We start from the raw sequence: 25,029 nt of genomic DNA on the forward strand, positions 1-25,029 counted from the left end.
TTTCCCCTGAAGCATTCAGGTTAGATACTGTAGCTACAGTCCCTGCTAGCTTCTCAAAATGACGTCACGTTTCCGGTAGCGAGTTATTTTACCATTAAGTAGCATGGTATTGTTACCAATCACCAAATCTGGATATTTAAATTACACCAAAATATAATGAGTGGATTCATCATATTACTTAACAGGAGATGTTTCTCTCCCATGCTTCAAAGCAGTAAGCTTGTGGGGACAGGGGGACCATCTTGATGCTCTCTGCTCTTTCACCTGTCCACCTGGAGACAGCAGGTGGTGGGCGGGGCAGAAGGCCTGATCCAGATTTCTCAATCAGGAAGTAAGAGGAGATGAACTTAGCCAAATTTACTTGGAAGAGTGCAATTATCACCTAAACTGTCCATTGGAAGTATCACAGTTTATATACTGATTTTTTGATTCATCTTTGACTTACTGTACTTAGAGTAGTTGTGGACACATACAGTTTTCAGTTGGGTGTACTGCTTCAGTTAAACCTCCAGATAAGATGGTTATGATAGTCTGGTTGAACTGTTCTGTTTATTTCACTTGCATAAGAAGGTTTGCCTCCCAGCTGTATTGCTGTATGGTAAATCACACTTCAGGTTTTCTCTGAGGTTTGTTTTCTGCCGGTGTGTGTGAAAATTGAAATTTAATGCATTGCTGCACTGCCTGCAGAGGAATCCTGGTGGTTTAACACCAGTGCTGCTTCTTGTTCATTCATTCCGCTACAGAATCAACTATTTATTGTGATGTGTCTGCGGCGCCGTGATACCCACCCTGCCCTCCTTGCAGTAGGCCAGGAGCTTGTCTTCTTCCTTGGGGTGGAAGACGAGCGTGTCTGGGGTGAAGGCGATGGGCTGTCGCTGGAAGGAGGAACCTTCGTCCGTGCTGATAAACAGCATCTGATCCCGTTCGTTTATGGATGAACCCACCAGCACCACCTGTGAGAGAGACAGACAGCAAAGAGAAGGGAAGAAGACAGAGGTCAAAAACTGAAATGTCACATTGACTTAAGTATTTTCTCAGGTTCCTTCCGTTTCTCTTGATCATCTTTGAGACGTTTCTACACCTTGATCTGAGTTCATCTGTGGTAACTTCAGCTGATTGGACATGATGTGTGAAGACACACACCCGTCTATATCAGGTCTCACAGCTGACAATGCAGATCAGAGCAGAAACCATGAGGAGGAGGGAGCTGCTGCAGAGCTCAGAGCCAGGACCGTGTCGAGGCTCAAAAACATTTGTGCTGCATTGAAGGTTCCCAAGAGAACAGCAACCTCCATCATTCTTAAATGATGGAGGGACTAACTGAGCAATCAGGGAAGAAGAAACTCGGTACAAGAGGTGACCAAGAACCCAATGGTATCTCTGGCTGAGCTTCAGAGATCCTGTGTGGAGATGGTAGAAACTTCCAGAAAGACAACCATCACTGCAGCTCTCCACTGATCTGGCCTTTATGGCAGAGTGCCCAGACAGAAGCCTCTCCTCAATGAAAGGCGTTTGGAGTTTGGAAAAAAAAAAAAAGCACCTAAAGGATCTACTGTATCCCTGACTCCCAGACTGAGAAGCAAGATTCTCTGCACCGATAAGACTAACATTTGCTTGGTCTATTTGGGGGGTGTTCCTCAGTGGCAGGGACAGGGATACTGGTCAGAGCTGAGGGGAAGCTGAATGGAGCAAAGAGATATCTTTCATGGAAACCTGGTCCAGAGCACTCAGGACCTCAGACTGGGAGAGCCCAAGGCTTCCACCAAGTAGAGTAGTAAAGGGTCTGAATACTTATGTCAATGTGATATATCAGTTTTTCCTTTTTACTGAATTTGAGAGGGGGAAATTAATTCAAATGATTTTAGCATGAGGCTGCAGTGTAACAAAACGTGAAGGTCTGAATACTTTCTGCATGCACTGTTTAGTAATGCTATTGGAAAACTGATGAATATAAATGCATGCATGGCCACACGCACATTTATTCAAGGCCATTTTACAGGCCATAAGAACTTTCTGTCCACTTTACATGCTGCTTAGACCGTAGCAACACTGTATTGATTATCTATTCAGAGTTATACAGCTCATAAAGTTAAGGCATTAAACACGGGGCACCCCAGGACCTGCCAACCCACCAATCACAATTATATCCTGGACACCCAGAGTGAGGCCTATAGGGCTGATCGATGGGACTAATGAACCAGTCACATTCATTAGGGGGTCGTGATAGGTGGGAATCTGTTGAATTAGGGTTTATAGGTGCTTTTGTTTATTATTGCAGCTGGTCTGTACGGAAAGTATTTCTTATGGTGCAGGAATCTTTTCGACTGTTTCTTCAGTCCACCACTTAACGAAAACACTCGCTGACGGTTGGGTTTTTTCTAGACATCTGTTTCATTCAGTCGCCAGGGTTTTAGATTAATGGATGCAAAGCAGCAAAGAGACACAAAGTGTATAAAAGGAAAGTGCTGCTTGTAATGATGATTTAAAACATTAATTAGGTATGTATGTTATGCGCGCAGACAAATGCTGTAGTAAGAAAAGCTTTCTTTTTGACGATGTTTAGCCTCACTCAGACTCCTGATCTGCTCATTGACTCCTCAAGGAACCAAACCACAAATATCCAGCTATCTCAAAAGTACAAGTTGTTATCGTTGTTCAAGGTTGGCAGATGTTAGTACTGTAGCATTCTAGTGTTCGTGCCTGGACTTAGGGGTGAAACATCACTTCACTAAACTGGATTCCACAGCTGGCCTCAGAGATAAGCAACAGCTGCTTAGAGCCCCATCAAACAACCAAACAGCCAAATAGCAGTGATGCATTCTGTGTAATTTGTGACAGGCGGTGTAAAGGCCCTCAGGAACTTTTTTCTGAATCACCTTTTGTACTTTAAGCAATGGACTCTGACATGAGCACAAACAGTTCTTCCAAAGGTACAACAATTTTCACTTCAGTTATTTCACTTAAACTCACAGTCTGTGCCTTCTGCCTCCAGGGGTCTCAAGCTAAACAATAACAAAAGGCGGTGTTGGGTGACCGGTTTGGATTCCTTCAGTGTCAGTAGTTCAGGAAATCAAACAGACCTGGTGATTCTAACTGTTAAAAACACAGAATGAAGCAGTTTGACATTTAAAGTCAGAGTTTGAGCGACGCTGTACGGAGGACAGAGACTCAGGGAAGAGCTGGAGCTGAGATTGATGCTAACCTTTGTTCCGATTGTTTCTCTGATAACTTATGAAGCAGACGTTCAGCAGGTTTTTACCTGCAGCTGAATTGTCCACAGAGGTGTCCTCCTCTCCATAACAAACACACCAGAGGATTAAACTCAGAGATTCGGTGACACTCTTCAGTGACACAGGACAGGTCGTCTCCAGTAGCTGGAGCTGAGCTGTCTAACATTTCCTCAGCTTGTTTCTCTGATAACTTCAGATCCAGACGTCTGACGACTAAAATCCTTCATCTGCTTCAAATATAGAGCTGAAAACCACCAAGGTGTCAAAAGTGTATGTGGCTTAAAACTAGATAAAAGTCAATGTTGAGCTTCTGTCAGACAAACACACTGACACATGATCACAGAGGATATGATGTCACTGACATGTTAAAAATCACAGATTTCTCTGATTTGAGAATTGATGGAACATTTGTGATAATGTAAGACCACAACTGAACAACATATAGAACATAGGTCTAGTTGTTTTTAAACATTTAAATGTGGAAAAGTTACAGATTAGAACTTTAAAAGATTTACATACTTTTAGTCGACTAAACCTGGGTGGCAGGCACACACAGTCAGGAGAGGGAAACCAGGCAAATATTTGGCATATTGACAGATTTTGCAATGACAACTATAGACCCCCTTAAACGTCGCTCCCCCCTGATGATGTGATTCTCACTCACACCTTCACCTCAGAGGCTGTAGCGGAGTCATTTTGCTACATTAGGCAAATTAAGTGAATTTGTAAGCCTTGAGACACAAGCACACATGCACACACACACAGAGACCCTTATCAGTATTCTTATCATGAGCACAATTAGGCAGCGTGCGTAGCATGCCTCACAACTTGTCGGCTGCACTATTTGAGAGCTTGGTCTCTGTTTGTGTGTAACTTCTGCTTGTTCTGAACACATGTCCCTGAGCAGCATAGTCATTTAAAGGCCCAGTGTTTGTTTGGCTGACGGAGGAAAGACAACAATGGCAGAGGAGCGTATTATTTTTCTTGATATAACATTCTTTCCTTTTATTTATTTTGTGAATCTGGACTCAGCATTGGCACCTGGGAGCTGCCCACAGTGTCGTGCTGTTGAAAGCCAAGCAGCTCCACTGCAGACCTCATGGTTCAGTGCCTTGCTCAAGGGCACCTTTAGAGTATTCGCTCCGTTTTTTTCCAGTGGATTTAGGGATTAAGAACACTTCAGTCACAATCCTGCAATTCTCCCCTCTTAGCTGCCACTGGTCGTAACTGAGTAATGATAAGAGTTAAGAGGTGCCTGTTGCTCAGCAATGGAGAATTTATTTACATGTCAAAAACAGCAGAAATCTTTGGCTTCTACAGAAGAAACCCTCATTTTACTGCACGTCTCACTGTGGTTCCTCCTCATGTCCCAGTGGGACCCAGCCATTAATCAGGTCGGCCTGCCTCTGCCAATATGTCTCTATTTAAAGGACATCACTCAGTTTAACCTAGTTGAGCTCTGACAGCTGGACATCCTCAGGACACACACATGCACAACGCCTACGCACATCACATCACCAAACACTGACTGAAAATGTACAACGAGAACGGTTTCAATCATGCAGCATGAACCCGTGTGTATGGATATTAACTTGTTATTCAGAGAAGTAAAATCATGACTGTCTTTGTCAACATAATTCAATGAGACCCACTGACCCAGCCTGGAAGAGCTTTACTAATCAAGCCTTCTGAATTAGCCAGCCTGCTGTTTCAAAGGGGCACTCCATTGATTTCAGTTATATATTTTATCTAGGGCTGTAGCTCCCATTGAGGAAACTAAGACTACATTTGTTGTTTTTTCTTTTCATTGTTTGTTGTTTTTTCATATTGTAAAATGTAACTCACAAAAAATATAAGTGAACAGTTAACTAAAAATAAAATGAATAAAGTCTTCAATGACCAGAGAAAACCAGCATCAGCTTTCAATGATTCAGCAAATTCTCATGTCTGGGCTGAACATTTTTTTTTTTGTAAAACGATATGTTGTCATGACGCTTGAAACTTAATACAGAAATGAACAGCCTACAGTTTAGACCAACTTTACATATGTGAAAAATCCAAAAACAAACAAACAAACAAACAAAGGAAAACAAATAACCCTGATAAGATCACAGTGATGTCATCAAGCTCCAGCATGACTCAAGGCTAAAAGTCCAGATATCTCTGCCTCTGTTATCTGCTTTTGATATCTCCCATAAAGTTGGGGAACTGAAGAATAAGGGAAATGCGATTCCAACACCCATCTCTGAAGTGTCCCCTTGAGCTGTTTCATTTATTGGATGTTACTGTGTAATATTGACACTTCAGTTAAAAGCTGTTTCAATTGATTTAAAAACTAATAACATCACATCAAACGTTTTTTTACAGTGCACTCTCTGCTCTGAGGAAAGGTTTGCTTGAAGCTTTAAAACACAGATTTCCAGTCTTTTTGGATTTTGTGAGAAAGCGCAAAGCGATGACTGCTTGAGACCCCCCCATCACAGGTTTCGTGTTTGACGTGTGACCATTTCATCCACACAGTGATGTTCTCATTTCTGTTCTCATTTCAATGGTTTTAGAGGCATGAAGAGCAAACACAGCATTTAAAAATAAATCAAAAATAAATGGCTTAAATATTTATTTGTGCGGTAGAAATTAGCTTAACATCTTGCAAACCCTCGAATTCATATAGAGCCCACTGAGATGATTAAAAAAACAGTGGAATGCACTGACTCCCTCACTGATGCTCTCTCAGTCTCCCGACGCAGTAACGTGACTCACCAACAAGTGGCACTCTTGTCAAACTGTGAGCATGCCTTCATACTAAAGCTGAGGCTGAGCTGGAGTCACCAGCTCACAGATAAGACTGAACTTTTTTGGGAAGCAACAGAGAAGAAGAGTTGGGGGGTTGGGGGGGGCGACAGACTACAATTCCTCTCCTGTCGCACAAGATATGGTCCTTCACAATCAAGGGACTTTAAATACATTCTCCCCCATAACGATTTCCTCCTCAGAGTAATAACTCAAGCTTTTGGAAAGCACAGTGCCGCTATTGTGAGCTGCAGATAAAAGCAGGCTCCAAACTTCCTGTGTCTGCTCTGGAGACTGTGGGGTTGTGACACATTCAGGGGACGTATAGAAACAAAACTCGGCTCCTTTTAATCTGCAGAGGGCTTAGACAGCAGTGTGGCTTTCCAGAGCATAATGTTGAGTCTGTGCGTCTGTTTGATAATCTTTCGATCACAGTCAGTCTGACACACAAGACACACGAGTCCCGCTGTGTCGATAAACATCAGAAGGTATCATCGCTATAATCTATTATGAAGCAACGCAATCCACTCTGCATCTTAGAATAGCTTATGGAGGAGGAGCCGGCGTGCTGCTGGAGCATGAAAGTCAGGATACTTGTGTGCATTATCTCTGTGTTGCATGTCACAAGTTTAAACAATAGAAGGACTTTAATGCTGCTGGATGATGTGGGTGATGAGAGCTTTCCGGTCTTGAGAATGGGGAAAGCTTGTACATGACACACACACACACACACACGCACGAGTGTAGCAGCATGTCAAACACACCTGAAGACCTACATCACCATTAAAAAGGCTTTTAAAGGGGCACTTAACAGATGACGTTCAGTTTACTCGCCATGAGGAGCGCTGATTTTACTAAGGCACTGATACTAATGTTTGAGCTGTGTTGCAACGACAACATCACTAAAAAGAAGTCTGACCGCACAAGAAATGTGGGATGATCAGGCACGTTGTAAACAAACCTCCACATTTATCTGGAAGAGAAACATCCATCCCAGTCTACGGACCGACTTCCTGCTCTAACTTTACTTGCCGCAGCTGTGCACACATGCGATTTCCCTGTGCAAGGTGGGATTATTACCAACACATTGGTTGTGTCTGAAATCACTCACTCATTCACTCCTCCCTCCTCACTATCCAGGGAGTTCTGTGTGGAGGACTGTACAGTGAGCTCATCGGTTAAACGGAAAAACACTTTGGACTCTACTCCGGTCATTTTCTCTACTACTACTTTTCATGATGCATTGTTGGATGCTATGACTCCACTATATAGGGTTTTAATAATTCTCACTTTACGTTCGTACAGCATTACAAACTGGCGAACTCCCTATATAGAGGACTGTATAGTGAGCAGTGAGGCACAGCCATTGGCTCACTTTCAGTTTTACCTCTGAGTAAACTGGTTTATCATGTGGTTAAAATAGGAGTTCCCAACTCTCGCTGCTCCGCCAGCCAACACCAACCAGCCAGAGGTGGATTTTCACTCACGTTAGCGAGCTAGTTGCAGTAATAGAGGATAAAGATAGAAGATAAGCGGCTCATGATGCAGTTAAATCTTGCACACTTCAAGTTCAAAATGTGCATCCCATTGTTTTAGGAGTGACAGGGATGACAGACAGGCCACACTATGTTCAACATAACCATCGCACAAATAGCCCATAATGTTTAATATACTATTCACATCTGTTTGCTGATTCATACCAGCTCCTTATGGCCTATTAACAAATGTTCCAGGACCTGGTATCAGGTTTTACTGTGTGAATACTAGTGTTTCTGGACCCACTGGACCTTATTCCACTGTGTAATTATAACTGATTGCGAAGTAAGAAGAAGAAAATAAGGCCCAAGTTGTCATAAATCAGAATTATCATTTTCTCACTGACATGTGAGTCTAGACACAGAAACAGACAGACACATACACATGCCTACCAGTGGCTGCTTACAGTCAGCGGCTCCCAGCACAATTGCTTTCCACTCAATTACATATGTAAATTGCTTGGGTTCTGGTTTCCACTGGGAGAGAGGGGGCAGTGTGACTGCAGCTCATTGAGCTGTGGCCTGCTGGGAATTAAGACCTGGGAGAGCAGAGCAGCATGGGAGCCACAGGACACCACCAGCAGACAGCAGAAGAAGAAGTTTGATGACAGGATGTTGAGTATGCATGTCACTGTGTAGGGCTGGGTTCATCTGATTTATAATCTTGTTTTCTAATTCTTTGATCAGATATAGTTTCTGATTTAAGTTGCAATTTTGCCAAATTTAGTCTTGTGTACCCAAAACCTCTGAACTTCAACATTGCCATGATAAGAAATGATTCATATTGATAGAGCCAGAGAAACAACCTTTCCTTTTTCTGAATTCTCACCTGCAGAAGACCCTTGTCGGATCTTCTTTATTTTTTTTGTCAAGCATCCCAGATAGCAAATTGATATATGCCTGGGTCCTCGGCCCGAGTCCGGCCCATATACTTCCACATCTGGGCAGAGTCTGGCTGTTGTCCGCCAGTATTGACTGACAGCAGGAAGACTGTGGTCCAGATGTGGAGGTAGCATCTTAAAATCAGGCTGTATATGGGCCAGATTTGGGCTGTGGAACCAGGTGCATACTGGGCCAGAAGAAAACAGGCATGTGGGCCAAGTAAGGGGCCGGATTTTAGGTCACGGATGCCAGGTCTCAGCTGAGAAAGATTCTTGTCAGATTAAAAGAATGATTATTCATCAGTAAAGTACACTTGGCGCGATCATTTTGACAGAGGATCCAGTTCGTCTTACACTGTTATGTTGTATGGGTTTGCATAAAGGCCAAAGAGACACTCCATTAGAGAGATAAAAGATATAAAGACAGATAATGATTAGATAGCTTTAGTGATGTTCTCTTTAATATCTCTTTTAAATTAAAGTCCAGCCCACTTTTACAAGTTTACATCTTCAGGAATTCTTGATTTGACTTTACCAACTTATCAAGAAGACAAAAGTTACAATGTTGCCGAAGGAACTGTCTCTCTAAGGACTTGAGAGCGGCCGGAAAGTCAAAATGTTCCTCTTCAGCCTGGCTTAGTCACTTCATTTTATTCACTTAATTTATTATAATTATGTTGTACATTGTATTTTATCCTATTTTATCTCTTCTTTTATCATTAATTGTCTAATGTTTCTTATGTCTTCTTTTTAAATTTATTTTGTTTCTCAGATTTCTTACTTGATTTGTCCTTTTCTTTTTAGCTGATCAGTCTGTGAAGCACTTTGAACTGCATTAACCTATGAAAAGTGCTATACAAATAAAGTTTGATTGATTGATTAATTGATTGTTAAAGGTCCAACATTGTGTAAAGGTAGATGTCCATGTGTTGTTTGATTATAGATCAGGTCTAGGTTTTATATTAATACTGTGAAAGTATCAAAGCCTCAGTCCACAGAGAAATGCACACAGCCTGTATTCAGAAACTGAGCCTTAAAACCAGCCGTCAGGACTTCTGGAACTTTGTGATGTCACAACAAAGCAGTCACCACTCAGCCACACCCAAAACCCTGCCCACCTAGACCCACCATCCAACCTTGCAGGATTTGGTTTCTCTGAGTATTTTACCCGAAATCTGCTATATTCTTACTGGATCACTCAGAAAACAGCCAATCAGAAGAGAGGCTCAGCGCCTCCTCTTTTCTGATTGGCTCACTGACATGTTGTTATAGAGCTGCCAAGAGAAGCCTGAGAGAGGAGATGTAAAACTACATTGAGATGGTTTTTGGTTCTTAAAACCACAAATATATCTTCTTATGGATCAACACCTCAAGTAAAACACAAGGGAAGAGGAAAATATGGAGCTTGAAGACCGAACATGCTTCAACAATGATATGATGTATTCACAGAAGGAGGATCAGGGATAATTTCTATTATGGTATTTGGTCTCATTCTTACTTGCACAGCTTTCTTACTTTAAAGAATCTTCAGAGTAGTCGATACAGTACAATAACTCAGATGAGGCTGGTATCAACAAAATGTCACTGGATTAAGTTAATCCTTCAAACAAGTTGATTCACAATGAAAACAACACAAATGAACTCCACTCGCTGTCGTTTTTCCCCCCACTTACATCAAACCAAGATTTAAAGTCTGTACTCAGAGCTCTGTGCTGTTTCCTCACCACAACCTCCACACCCCCACCCCCACCCCCACCCCCCCACACACACCTACACCACTCTGACGGTGAGGTGAGAATTGATACACATTCGGGCCTGAGCAGAGAATCAGGGAAGGAAACATAGGTGACATGTCCTGCGAAGGTGTCGGATACCGGGAGGTGAGAGGTCTGAGAGCTTTTTCACACACCTTGGCTACAGTTCAAATACATTAGCTGGAGCTGTCCTCGTGCATTATACATATTAGCCTCCTCTCCAGCCGCAGCATTTGTACTACAGTGGAGGTGACTGGCAAACATGCCGGACTGTGACAAAATCCCTCATGTTGGCTCGACTTCAGAGGAAAACACACACACACATACTATAAAAGGGGGCGACTTCTATACTCGACCTAAAGAGCAAAAGCCGATTAAAAATTGTGAATGTTATTGTGAAAAAACACACATGTATGTAGACACATTTTTCATTGTTTGAACAGTATTAGATTAAATTTATCATTTTATTTAAAAATGTCTTTTTGGCTGGACCATAACAGCGGGGCAAGCCCTATAATCTGGATCATCCCTGACTGGCTGACTGACTGACTGATCATATTTCCATCACTTGTCAGCCGAGTGCATCGTCACTGAGTTGGAGTTTCTGGATCAAACAGGTTCTATTGGGGGGTGTTTACAGCTGCAGAGTGGACAACTTAGCCCATTGTTTCAAACTGACTGGGTATAAACCTGGTTCAGGTCTGGACCGTGTATTGATGCCGACCGGGGCCTCAGGATTACACCTCTTGTTACGGGCAGTCTGAAGATGGAGGGCAGCGGAGGAGCACACACTGTAACTTTCTCTCTGAGTGATCATGTGACAGTAAATCCAGCTGAAATCACAGCTCAGTCTTTGTCTTTCGTTTATGTGTTTGGTGATTTTATCAGACGATGTCAGAGTTATAAAATCAGGATTTGACCAGAGGAGGTCCAGACACGTACTAGGTTTAGACCTAGTAGTTGCTGATTGTTTTGACACTTTCTTTGCTTTCATGTAAATTACTTCCAATACCATGACTTTTGTAGCTTTTGTATGTGTGTTTTGTGTGTTATTGTATGGCCTATGAAGCATATTTGATCCAAATATAATAGAATTAAAGGGAAACACAGAGACAAAGACAGAGAGTGTGTGGCAATGTGAAGACTAACAGAAAGAATATAGTGAAGAATGGTGAGTGTGTGTGTATGTGTGTGTGTGTGTGATAGTATGTGTGTGTGTATTGCACTGCCTGTCCCAGATTCCGCCCTGTTATCTGTTAGCTACTCCCTCCATTTGAAGCCTCCAAAAGCTCAGAGATTGTGACTGACAGATACTTGGATACGCCCTCCCCTCTGTCTGTTTTCCCATCATCCACGTCTCTACAGAAACTCCTCCAGCCAGCTGCCAAGTCAATTTCACATTCATTTTTTTTATTATATTTTTTAATCTGCCTAAAATCAGATGCAAATTAGGTGTGATCAGAGTAACAGGAGCAAAACAAACACATAGGTTTCCCAAAGATCAGAGGAATAATATAAATATTCTGCTGTACAAAGGCCATGAGAGCGTGGCTGTCTCACCTGCCAGCTTAATATACAGCAGCTGTGTACTCGAGTGAGTGTGCATCACCATCACATGATTATTTTCTATGTCGTAGAACGAGGTTGTGGTCTAAGCTTTGATCAGTTTTGATATGATAAGTGTCCTGATATATCATGACACATTTGCTTCCAGCTGTGCTGATCACAGATTAAATAAAAACACACAAAAACAACAACACCAGTGATCATCCACCCTTTAGTCACTTGTATTCATCGTATCACCGAACAAAGATCACAAACTTTCAAAACAAAAAGAGACTGGTTTTCTACTTTTCCCAGATCACTGACAGTGGGGGGGGGGGGTCCCTCCCTTCCTGAGGGCTGTCCCCCTCAATATATCATTGTAAACCTAACTATGTAAATTTAATTTATATAATAATATATAGTGAAACACTAGTGAGTCCACCTGCCACCCGGGAGGCAGTCACACAGTCTGCTTGTTTGTTCAGCTTCTGTTTATCAGTGTTTTTGTGAAGTAATTTCCTCTTTATACATTTCATACAAGTACACAGGGATTAAAGTGGACTGCAACGATGCCTTTGATTAAATAAATGTGTCTAACCAGAGTGAGACAGAGGAGCAGAGTCGATTGTTGACTGACGGAGAGAAATGTGCAACATAAACACTTTATAACAAATGTAATGGCTTTCTGTCATAGTTAAATCATTTGCTCATGCTTTGTAGATCAGTTATAAGACATTAAGAGAGAGAACAACGTTTGGGTCGTCATGCTGCCAAATAATTCTTCTGACTGACACTCGTTTTTTCTTTTCAACTGACCGTTCACAGTACCTTCCAGAAAAGCACACTGCCTTTACAGCTGCTGACTTGATGGATTATAGTAAGAAACCCTTTATTAATGACATATTTACACTTATAATCGCAGATGAAATGACTTTCACCCTAAAGCTGTTCTTATTAATAGCTTACAACTGATCTTTAACTCATTAGCAAATGATGTACTGATCAGAAATGATGCCTTATTTGAAATTGATATAATAGGTAACAAAAGTATGTTCCATTACAATAAACCTTTTCCACATTGATTCACACACTCTCCCTTTAATGTGTGACTTACTCTCTCCTTCACCGTCTATGTTTTCTCTGTCTGCCTGTTGTTCTATTTGTTTCCGCTGTCTCTTGCCTTCCTCTGCCACTCTCCCTTTCATTGATGAATCTCTCCATCTTCATCTCTCCTCCGATATCTCCTCCTGCTGTCTCCAGGTCTCTCTCTAGCTGTCGATGACAGCCGCAGGTCTAAAGCTCTCCATTAGAGGATAGAGACAATGATCAAACCTCGGGAAAAAGCTCTCTCCCTTTTTAATTACATTCCTCTGTCAAGTAAAGAAGAGGAGAAGAGAGTGAGAGGGAGGAGAGGAAGAGAGGAACCTCTGAGCAATTATTCCAGACTTAATTACATAAAGGTAAAAAAAAAAAAGAAACCTGTACCTCCGTGTCTGAAGCTGAGTGTGTGTGTGTGTGTTTGAGAGAGAAGGAGCTTCACTATATAGATCTACACCTGAAAGACTGCCATTCAAGTGTCAACTGCCTGCCCACACACACACACACACACACACACACATACACACACACACACACTACTGTCATACTCTCTCTGGCACTGGCAGCATTCATCTCCATGACGACTCTGTTCTGGCATGGGGAAACAATATTATGCCAGAGTAACAAACAACAAGTGATACGAATTGAAATTGATACTCTGCATTATATGAAACATCTGAGTTTGACTTCAAATGGAATTTAGCTTTTACTAATACAGAGTGAAAAGGTCTCAAACTGCTATAACTCAAACGGACAAAGTATCCATATTTCAATGACTTATCTGTATAAGCAATGTCAACAGGTTCTTATGAGCATCTGAAACATGTCTCCACATGAGTTCTGAGGTCGTCATGGATCCACCCACTTCCTATTCTTATTCAGTCTAATCTGGTCATACACACTCTCTTTCTATTATATTCCTTTTCCACCAAGATTAGCAGGTTTTTTAAACGCAGCTAACCCCGCTAATAAAAGCCGATGACCCCTTTTCCATTGCCAGAGTTTGTCTTTCTGCTCAGACTGAGGACACACACAACTGCAAGGAGTGATGTCATGTTACAGAGCGCGCACACACACACACACACACACACACACACACACACACACACACACACACACACAGATGCAGCGGAGAGAGAGAGAGAGGGAGCTGCTACCCGCCGTGCAAACTGGTAAAACAGATCCATCTTGTCTCATCCATGGGGTTGGAGCTCCTGTCAGTGTCAGAGCCTCCGTGTGAGACGCTTTTGATCGAGGGTGATTTTGAAACTAATTCACTCTTTCACCCTGGAGCGCAATGTAGCCGCGGTGTTTCTGGTTTAATAACACCTGTGTTGGTCAGGGGACAGGTGTGTCTATGGTTTCTGAAAAGGTGCGAAAATGTGTGCGTTCTCCCGAGAGTAGTGTTTACATCACTGCGGATCGGAGCTGAAAAATACCATGTCTACTGCAGAGTCATTTGACCCGGGTGTGAATGCCGATTGTTCCCTTTTCCATTGCCGACACAAGCCTGATGTTAGCGGGTCTTCTGAACAGTGGAAAAGTGGCTCAATACTGCAAGACTCTGGTCTGTGTTTCTATCACTGAAGTGGATTGAATTGGACTATTAGTTCTGATCACATGGTGAGTCACAATCATCACAGGAGAAAAATGTGTTTGTCTTTATTCATTGGTGGAGCACCATGCTGCTGCCAGTGTTGGTCTAGGTTGACCACATTTTGGGCCGGGTCTAAGGACTGGTTGGGTTTGCAGGACGTGCTGTCTGACCACATCATAAATTGGACCAGCTGGGAGTGTGAAGCCGGCTCTGGCTCCCTCTGGATGTTTCTGATCCTCGTGCTGGGAGCTCAGGAAACTTATTTTAACCATTTGCATAATCTCATTTCAGTTAGCCAGTTCATGTGGCACAGATGATTACACGGACCCAGAAAATGTCCTGTGTTGATATTTGTCACCTAAGCTCTGACCTTGTCAATCCCTACGAGGACACATCAAGCTGAGCACAGTAGGGATTGAGGAGTTACGATAATAACAACTCCGATTACATTATATTTTAGTGGCACATGCTTTGGTCTGAAGCTATTTCTTTTCCTAAGCATACGCAGACATGTCCGGCAGGGGCAATGGATGGCTGTGCGAGGTGCTGGTCTCAAGGACACTTTGACATGTGGACAGAAGGAAGCCGCGCTCAAACCTCACCATCTGAGCAACAGCTACCCCTGGGGCAGGGTGGGGGGGTGGGGTGGGTTGTTAAAATGCTATATGAATACTATATGAACAGCAGCTGCGACAACATTAGTGGCAACAGATGCAGCAGGCAATACAGGAGCACTGACTGCTAAAATACAGTATTGCAAGTGTTGCATTGAATATAAACTGTAATAAATAGAGAACAAGACCACAAAAAAAAAAGGCTAAACTCCTGCCGAAGAATGACTCAAAGACCCCTGAAGTTGAAGTTGTGAAGGAGCGCCTCACATGGGGTCCCTTTAGGAACAGGACCCCTATGCTGGCCGGGGTTGGACCTGATGGACGATGTGTTACGGCAGTGGAACTGGCTGAGACTATCCTTTGGTATGTGAAATAAATTCATTACATCTGATGGAAATAATTCCTCATGGAGTGGAAATACAGTCGCAATGAATACCAAGCTCTAATAAAACCAGATGGACAAGCACTGCACGCTGTACAAAATTTGCATATTTCAAAACAGTCCCAACAGAATATATACATTTTTTTGTTTGATGTCTCTCAAGCATCAAGTCTTTCAGCAATTCTTAAATCTTTCATTTTTTCCCTCCAGGAAAACTGGACTCTGTGGATGTGAGCAGAAAGAAAACTCATTATTCTGGCATCTATTGTTTATTGTTTATGAGGCATGGATTCATTATTGAACTAATTTACTTTCTTTTATGGAAAAATTCCTCTGCTATTTTGGATTTTTTTTTTTTTGCTAAATCGTCTTGGTCTAATTCACACAATCTGTACTGACTTTTAGAGTTGCTTTATCCTGCCCAAGGTTGTGCGCTGTTCATCTTATCCCAGCATGCTTTGAGTGAGAGGTTGGGTGCCCCCTGGAGAAGTCGCCTGTCTAACACTAGACCTATAACATAAATAGATAACCAAATTCACACTCAGCCTCAGCAAGGAGTAGGATTCGACCTTCACGCTGTGAGGTGACATTGCTAAACCGCTGAGCCCGTCTGGGATCATTCACTCCCGTTTAATTCGAAAGACACTGAAAACATCTCCACAAACTCATCAGCAAAAGTCAAACTGCAACAAGAAATAATTCCACTCCCTGTTTTTCATTACTGCAATCATCCAGGAACATTGCGAATACTGAGATAAGATTGGAAGAGGGAATCTCATTTCCAATTTCTGCCTCTGTTTCATCTCCAAAATTAAAACTTTAAAGTTCTTTGTGGTTATCTTTGTAGGACATGTGTTATGTCAATTATGGTTGACTTGAGCTAACAAGACAGTTCAAAGCAGGACGTTTCCAACAGGTTTAGTCAATAAAACTGCTTCATATTTTTACCTTCTGTCCTGAGAAACTCAGGGTTGTATGAGGTAGTCTATTGTTTTACTGTATCACATGGTACATGTCTTAAATAAAAAATACTATTTTTAATTTGAAAATAAGAACGATTAAAATTGAAGTATAAATAATAATAAATAATAATATAAATATTAAAAACATTAAAAAAAAGGTAAATAAGCCATATGAAACAATATAAATACATTAAATTATAACAAATAAATACAAAAAAACATTTGCAGTCATGCATAAACTGGTAGGTTTTAGTTTTGTAAAAGCTACATTAAATGATCCCTTTGGGAACTGCAGTGTTTGTGGGTGACACCCTTCACATCACACATCGTCCTGTGATCCACTGTTTCTATAAAAAACTGATCAGAGCAGCTTTAAAGTTGTTTGCAGCTTTAGGATATTTGATTATTGTGAGTTAAAAATGAAAACAGACAAAGGAGGAGGAATAGAGGTAGAGACAGAGAGACAGCAGAGAGACAAAGAGCGAGAGGGCAGCTACAGCGGAAGCACCTCAATGCAGCCCCTGACTGACACAATCAAAAGCAGCATTATGCAGCCAAGACCCTCTCATGCAACAGACACAAAAAATTCAATTACCACTTATCACCAGTGACAGGGAGCATCGGTCTGACTGGCATACATATACCTGCTTCTGGAGACACACATACACACACACACACACACACACACACACACACACACACAGACACACACACACACACACACACACACAGAGCTTGGCTAGCAGCTGTTGTAAGTTTATAGTATATATAGTATACTTTAGTTTCTGTCATGTTTCTTATAGACTGGTCAGTGAACAGCTGTTAATACTAATGTTAGCTATGTAGCAATAGCAAAATGTAGCTTTAACACACAGATGTGCGTGTGTACCAAGCATCAACCTCTGAGGCTGAAAACTGAAGCAAACACTGGAGAACCAAAACCTGCAGTTCCTCTAATGACCACTAGAGTCTGGCTCCAACAGTGAGTCAGTCCCCATAGACTCCCATGTTAAAATGTCCAACTTTACAGCAGAAATAAACATGTTTACAGCCTGGTACAAAAACAGTTTTGCTCTCTGGAGCTAATTTCCTCCTTCATGACACCTGTTTATATAACTCATCTGTTTACATTTGAATTAAGGATTAAATGTATACATAATTTAGGGCGTGGCCACTTTGAGTGACAATTTGTTGAGTGTCTTCTTGCCACAAACTGGCATGCACTGAATCCTCAGCTCCACAAACGCCCCTCCTCTTTGCCCAGTTCTGGATTAGCTGGGAGTTCGGGGCGGAGTCACGCGCTGCCAAGATGGCGACAGTTGAGCAGCTCACTCTGAGCTTCAAAACCTCTCTTCAGAAACTGTGGGTGATGTCACAGAGGCTACGTCCATCTTTATTTACAGTCATCACTACTGTCATAGATATCTTGCTGTAGCTGATGTTCTTTTTTAAGTGAACAGCTTTCCTTAAAGGTTGCCGTGGCTGCCTACACTGAAGCTTTTTTTTGAAGCTGCCAGTCAGCAAGTCATCTTACAGTAACCTCAGCTACTGAATGTCTCAGCTTCTTGAGGTACTAATTGCTCTTTTCCAACACAAGGTCAATTGTCCGTGCAATAGCGAGCTCTCAGCGTGAAATGACCATCGCTTTCAATAGCTGAAGTGCATTTGTGGTCACCTGATGCGCTTTAACAAGGTTGAAAGTAGACAACATGCTCCTAGCTTCAAATTCAATCACTGCTGAACCTGCGAGTTTGCAAAATGGATATGAAATGGGCTCAAACAAAAACACAGGGTGGATAACGATCTTAATTGCTGTGGAGAGGTTTGATACTGTCTGCGTGGGAACAAAAACCCATTAGCTCAATCATTTCACAACAGTGTTGCAGGGCACTTGCGTGGTGGTGATAATTGATTTGAACAGATATGGAGTATTTAATTGCCTGGCTGACAGTGTTTTGGGAAATTTGACAAGAAGTGGGGTTTTTAATAAGAAAAAAAGATTTCTCAGCAGTGTGAAGGGATTTTTGTGTGATGTGAATCTACATTTTTCTTCTTCCTGCTGTAGGCAGTTGAAATACAAGTAGAGTTGTGGATTATGGCGTGGCAGTTGACAAGTCATAGGCTCACATTTCATTTTCCTTCACACGGATCTGACTTCACGCTTCACTTATTTTACTACCATCTTCTCAAAATGAATTTCTTTTTCCCTTCTTCTCTATTTTATACACTCTTTTTAAAACTTTGTTTTTTCCCCCTTCCGTCATGCTTTAATTATTTTTCTTTGTCTTTATTTTCCAGCCCTTAAGACTACTTTTTAATGTCAAAAACTTCTGACAAAATAACAAGCAGATGGATATACCCAAAATCTGAAACTACCAGAATAAAGTCAGAATTTTGAGAATATCAGGTTTCAAGAAAAAAAAGTCATTTTTACTTTAATTTTAGGTCGTGTGTTTTAGAAGGGAAATATCAGAAGCTTTAAATGAGGAGCATCCTGTGAAGTTCTACTTTAGCACAGGTTTCACTAATAAGGAGAAAGTTCATCCTTTGGCTCATCATCATCATCTCCATCATCATCATCATCATCAGCATCAACATCAACATCAACATCATCAGCATCAACATCAACATCATCATCATCATCATCATCATCATCAGCATCATGACACTGAAAAGATAGTGGAGAAACTGAGTCTGTTCTATTGTTAGACAGACAAACAGCAGCTGCCAGAAGCAGCTCAGGCTGCACTGACTTGAGCTGACAACTTATACCATTTAACACGGTTTTATATTTCTTACAATAATAATCAAAGTGCCAAATCATATAGTTATTCCAAAGAAATTTCATAAGAAATGGCTCATTACCAACCAAAGAAATCATGTGTTAGTAAATTACATTTAATTGACAGTGGCATCTTCCTGGCATCAGGATGAAGACGTGTTACTGAATGAACCTTGTACTAAGATTATTTTGTGTATTTCCGAAGGTCAAGAATGAACCTGTGTACAAATGAAATGCTTCAGCTCTCCTGCTTTAGCTTTGTGCAGACAAAGTTACGCAGGACTTCATCACTTTGAGTGCCTTTAATATTACCTCTGTTTTTTGAAAGCGAAGCAAAGACAGCACCCCTGGTGACAGCTGGTATTAATCAATAGTGGGAGAAGAGGGGAATGAATTTGTTGAAAACAGAGTGATGAACCTAATACAGTTCGGCCTCTTTCTCTCCTGTGACTGAAGATGTGCAGCGGGTGTTGGATCCGAGGAGCAGTGGCAGCCCGTCACCCTACATGCATATGTGTCTCTAATTCTCTTTTCAATTACGGCGACTCTCTGCAACTTAGACCCCGTATTGTGTCAAAGAGCTCGATTATTTTTTCCTCAAGAGGCAAGACATTTCATTGAAATTAAAAAGTGGATGGAGGGAATGTAAAACTCACTTAACTATTTTATAACTTCTGGAAAATGTTCCCCTTACTATTCACCTCACCTTATGAGACTATTTCTAATATCCTGAACAGGCTGAAACCTGGAATGAGATTTATGAATGAGCAAGAGGAAAAAGTGAGTTTGACACACCATAGAGCAGATTTAACTTAGGCTCACATTCAAGTCAGGTAATATACTGCAACTTCTTTCAAGTGTCACACGCAACATCTGCTCAACTTTCAGTACGTCGTATTTATTCATTATATGTGTTTTGTGGAATAAAGTTAATAACAAAAGTTAATAAGAAAACTTTGTTGCTTCAAATACTTTGTCTTCTCCAGTTGTGTTGCCTCAGAGAGATATCATAAAATATAAAAACTTTAATCTAGCAACCAGGCTAAAAAAAGGCTGTAGTTCAGTTGGGGTGGGGCATTTTTGTTCTATCTTTATGCCGGCAGGAGAGGAAGTCACAGAGTCCCTGTTCAGACCTGGTATTAACATCCATCTCAGGTGATCTGATCACAGGTGGTCAGCTCTAAGTTCAGGTGTGAACGCACACGTGTCCTGGGCCACATCAAAGGACCAACTACTCCACTGACGTCCTCTGACACAGTCTGATTAGTCCCAACACAGTTTATAATGAACCCAAAATATTTTTCAAATGGCTATTGATTCGTTCGAGCCCTCTACGCCTCGCTCTATCACTCTCTCTCTCTTTCTCTCTGCACATACACACAAGCACACTGACAACGGACCCGTCTGTCGATTGGCTGAAAACAACAACACATACCTGTTTATTTTCATATAAAGCAGGAAGTGAAATCTGGTCACAAGTGGTCACTGGAGACGCAATGTGCAGACGCATTAGCGCTGACCACTTGTGATCGGATCACTAGATACGATTGTTCCTGCAGGTCTGAACGCGGCCGGAGTCAGAGCCGGAGATGAAGTTGAAAGCTCCCAAAAAAAAATAATGTAGTAAGTGGACGTCATGTGTGTCTTTACGGGAATGTCTACTATGTTGAGTTCATGTCATACGTTACGTCACGTATCTAAGATTTTACATTCCAGAGGTATAACTCTGATAAAGAAAGCAAATAGGCCTAATGAGGAGACTCTTTCAAACTTTACTCACACGAGAAACACACACCTGTAAACTGCACTGATGTGCACAGGCACACACGCACACGCACACACACACACACACACACACACACACACACACACACACACACACACACACGGATAATTATCTTTTTTAAAATTGTAATGTCATTGTTTGGGTGCAGACCAGACCGGATGATAAATAGCTGTTGAGGGTCTGTTTTGTGCTGCAGAGGCGAGAGGGGACAAACAGGGTCGATCCTCGTTGAAGCTTCGTGCCTGCCAAAACAAACAGCCATTATAATGATTTGTACCACAGCACAAAAAAAAAAAAAAAAAAAAGGTTTTCATGGTTTCATCAATTTGATTTGCAGCCAAAAGGACTGCGATCACTGTTGTAGTCATGTCCCGGCTTTGTCGACGTGAATCGCGGAATGGAGAAGAACACGCGGGAGGAGGAGAGAAAGCGAAGCGGCAGAGTCGGGGTGGGAGGCGAGCTGACCTCTCTGCTCTCTCAAATGGATCGCACATTGTTTGCTCAGAGCATCAGAGCAGCCTCTCTGAAGTGGCTTTTCAATGCCCTCTTGTTTTCATTGACCCTTCATCCTTGAGTTTGATGAAACCGCCCCGTTTCTCCTTTACCTCTTTCGTCTATTCCTCCTCCTCCTCCTCTGTGACGGATCGGAATAATGAGGCAGAGGCTGTGGCAGAGACGTTACAGCCGATGAACGAGACCCCCGCTGTGAGCAAAGGGTGGAAACTCTCTTTGCGACACTAATCTTATTCACCCACAAGTTTCCCACTGGGCGTATGTCTATATCTCACTTAAGTTCTGTTATTAGTAATCTGTTTGTGTCTCACGCTCACAATGTCATCAAAGCTCAAAGCTAGGTAATGGCTGAGCAGGGACTCATTTAAGCTTCCACTACACAGTCCAGGGTGTAATTTAGTTTAATGAACAATGCAGTTCATGGTCTCTAAATAAAAAGAACAGTGTTGTCCTCAGAGGGCGTCGTCGAAAAAGTCTGTCAGCAAAAAAATGGACTTAAATCAGAGGGATCAGCACATTGAAGCTATTGGCAAAAGATTTAAGATTGCACTGCAAAAAATATTCCTTTTAAAGAACTCCTCCAATAAAAATTCAATGTTTAACCTTGCTAACATTAATATGATGTTTTTTTATATAATACAAACATATGATGAGTGATGTAATCATACAACACCATGTAGACAGCCAGGGTTTCATACGTCACAAACCTCAGGAACCAATCCTGTCAACTTGTGGGGACGGGGGGCGGGGCTAAATGAACCTGAAACCTTGTCAGTACAGAGAGAGAGAGTTAGCATCAGCACAACAACTAACACTGTGTCAGCTACTGCCAGTTACAAGCTAACAAACAACATAAACAAATAAAAGACGCTAACTGCGCTAACTGTTCTGATCCGTCTGCTGAAACAAAATATTAATCATTGCTGAGGAGTGGAACTTTATTAACACAGGCATTCTCTGTTATTAATGGGTTGGGTCAACTAAGTTACAAAAACATACACAACATGGTCAAAGATAGTGGCAGTAATGAATGACCACCCTTGTCCATATACTTTTGGCTACTTGTCATCCAGGGCTGTTTCTCATGGTTTGGCTACAGTAGGTGTCAGTGGTGCAGCACACAGTGATGTTTTAGACAGCAGTGTTCTTTTAGCTTTGTTAACACCTTGAATTTGACCCCGTGCACAGCGCCAGCTTTCATAAAGTGCAGGTCCACAGAGACCTGACCGCAGCTCCACCCAACACCTTTGGTATGAATTGGGATGCCGACTGTGAGTAACAGTTATACCCCCCAACACCAGTCTTTGAACTCGCTAATGCTCTTGTGGCTGAATGGGAGCAAAGACCAGTAGCCAGGTTCAAACATCTTACTGATTTGAGTGGAAGCTGTTATAGCAGCAGATTCATGCCCATGGTTTCAGAATGACCACATACTCCGTTCACATGTCCAAATACTTTTGTCCGCATAATTAACTCTTTTTTGGTATGAGGCCATGCAGACAGTTTTGGATTTCTGCCTCTACTCCAATTACTGCAGAGGCTTAATCTGTAATTAAAGGGGGCTAATACTTACACCCACAACAATTACAAACCAGGCTTCATATTCCAACCAAAGACACTTGAGCACTGTCAAAATACATTTTCAAGTAGGCCAATATTCTCTGTGTATTTCTGGTGAAGAACGCTGAGATGATGGCAAAATATTTCCAGTGGAGTTTGACAGGAAAACAAACTGCAGCCACTCTCTCTGAATCAAAGAGGAATGGTTTCTTTGAACAGGGAGACGTCCTCGAGGAGGCAGAACAGAAGCCTGAATGAACCTCAGTGCAACACAGCCACCGGCCGAGTCTTATCCATGACCGTACACATGTTCTGATATTCATGAGGCAATTGGCTGGTTAGTTTCGTCAGTTAATAGAAAATGACAAGTTCAAAATTCAAAATGTTAAATTTAATATCCCTTTTCTGAGCTGTGTCAGAAGGGATTCTGGGAAGAACAGAATCTCTTTTGCAAGAGATGTTTCAGGTAAAAAGAGAAATAAATATGATCAAATAGCAACTTGTCTCCTACAAATTATATTTATTTACCTACTACCAATTTGCAAGAGCATTTTCTTAAACGCAGTCTGTACCTTCTGCCTCTAGGTGTCTCTTAATCAAAACAATAAGAAAAGATGGCGTTGGATGACGTCATGAAATAGCCTGGGATCACGGGAGTTGTTGTCTTCACCACCATTACCGTAAGCTCCTCCCGGTTTGGATTCCTTCAGTGTCAGTGGTTCAGGGAATCAAACAGACCCGGTGATTCTAACCGTTAAAAACACTGGATGAAGCAGTTTGACATTTAAAGTCAGAGTTTGAGCGACGCTGTACGGAGGACAGAGACTCAGGGAAGAGCTGGAGCTGAGATTGATGCTAACCTTTGTTCTGATTGTTTAAAACTAGATAAAAGTCAGTGTTGAGCTTCTATCAGACAAACACAACACAGACACATGATCATAGAGGATATGATGTCATTGATAGGCAAATTTAAAATACCATTACTGTGATTAAAATCTGAATTTCTTTGGTTTGAGAATGAATGGAAACATTTGGGATAATGTGAGAACACAACTCAAAAAAAGGTATAACAGAGGTCTAGTCATTTTTAGACGTTTTAATGTGGAGAAGTTATATATTATAACTTTAATGAGAATTTTTCATTGGCCTACTTTATGAGTCTTATCTCCTTAGACTTATCATATTGTATATCTCTTAATCATAGCATGTCCTATTAAATCTAAATTGGACTTAGAATAACCCTACCTCTGGACTTTCTATTATTGTGTAGCTTTGTTAATGAACTTCAAATGAACTTCCTGTTCCGTTTCTGGTAATTGCATTTCTCCCACTCTGTGCCATCAAGGGAGGAGAGGGGGACGGGGGTGGGGGACGGGGGTGGAGTTCTCTTTGAGATGTCAGGTCTGGGGTTTCTAACATGTTTTTTCTTCTGAACTGTTTTGTTTCGTAAGTGATATTGGGCTGCACATTTAGTACATTACATCTGTAGTCACGAGTGCGTGGCCATTACATAACGTGTTGTTCTCCTGCCTAGTGGGACACAAACACAGAACCCCGTGCCCTCGAAGGGACAGAGAACAGGGACAGGTTGTCATTATTGTGAAACTGTACCATACACTTAAACACACAAACATAAATACACACACACATACACAATCACACAGTCATATAACCCATTTAAACACCCACGGCCCAGCGAGTCTCACAATATAAACCACAATAGACTGAACACAATATTTCTCTGGGTTCAGCTTTTCAATACTGTGTAAACAAAAAAAAAAACCGCTGCTCTGGCTGACTTCTTGTATTAGAGAGAAGATAGATGGTCCTGTGTTCAGAGCAGCACATCCAAGCGTGGGCTGACACACTGTAAAGCCTCCAGCGCTGCACAACACTAAACTCCGTTAGTGGATTACCGGCAATCAATGGCAACAAGTGGGCACAAAACCTTGGCTCGTGTTCGGGTGGGAAAACCCGCGGTGGTGCATCCACTTGCATGC

At 41.8% G+C, this 25,029-nt stretch overlaps 1 protein-coding gene across 7 annotated transcripts in view; it reads right to left on the reverse strand.

Moving 5' to 3' along the window:
• The window catches only part of sorcs2 (sortilin-related VPS10 domain containing receptor 2), a 318,274-nt gene that overhangs the window by 59,295 nt on the left and 233,950 nt on the right, over positions 1-25,029 (reverse strand). For all 7 annotated transcript variants that reach the window (XM_056368848.1, XM_056368847.1, XM_056368846.1 and 4 more), the window contains exon 4: positions 789-953. In XM_056368848.1, the coding sequence (XP_056224823.1) occupies positions 789-953 (165 nt within the window). The remainder of the gene's footprint in view (positions 1-788; positions 954-25,029) is intronic.

Source organism: Seriola aureovittata, chromosome 23, assembly GCF_021018895.1.
Source record: "Seriola aureovittata isolate HTS-2021-v1 ecotype China chromosome 23, ASM2101889v1, whole genome shotgun sequence".
In the NCBI taxonomy this organism is placed as follows: Eukaryota; Metazoa; Chordata; class Actinopteri; order Carangiformes; family Carangidae; genus Seriola; species Seriola aureovittata.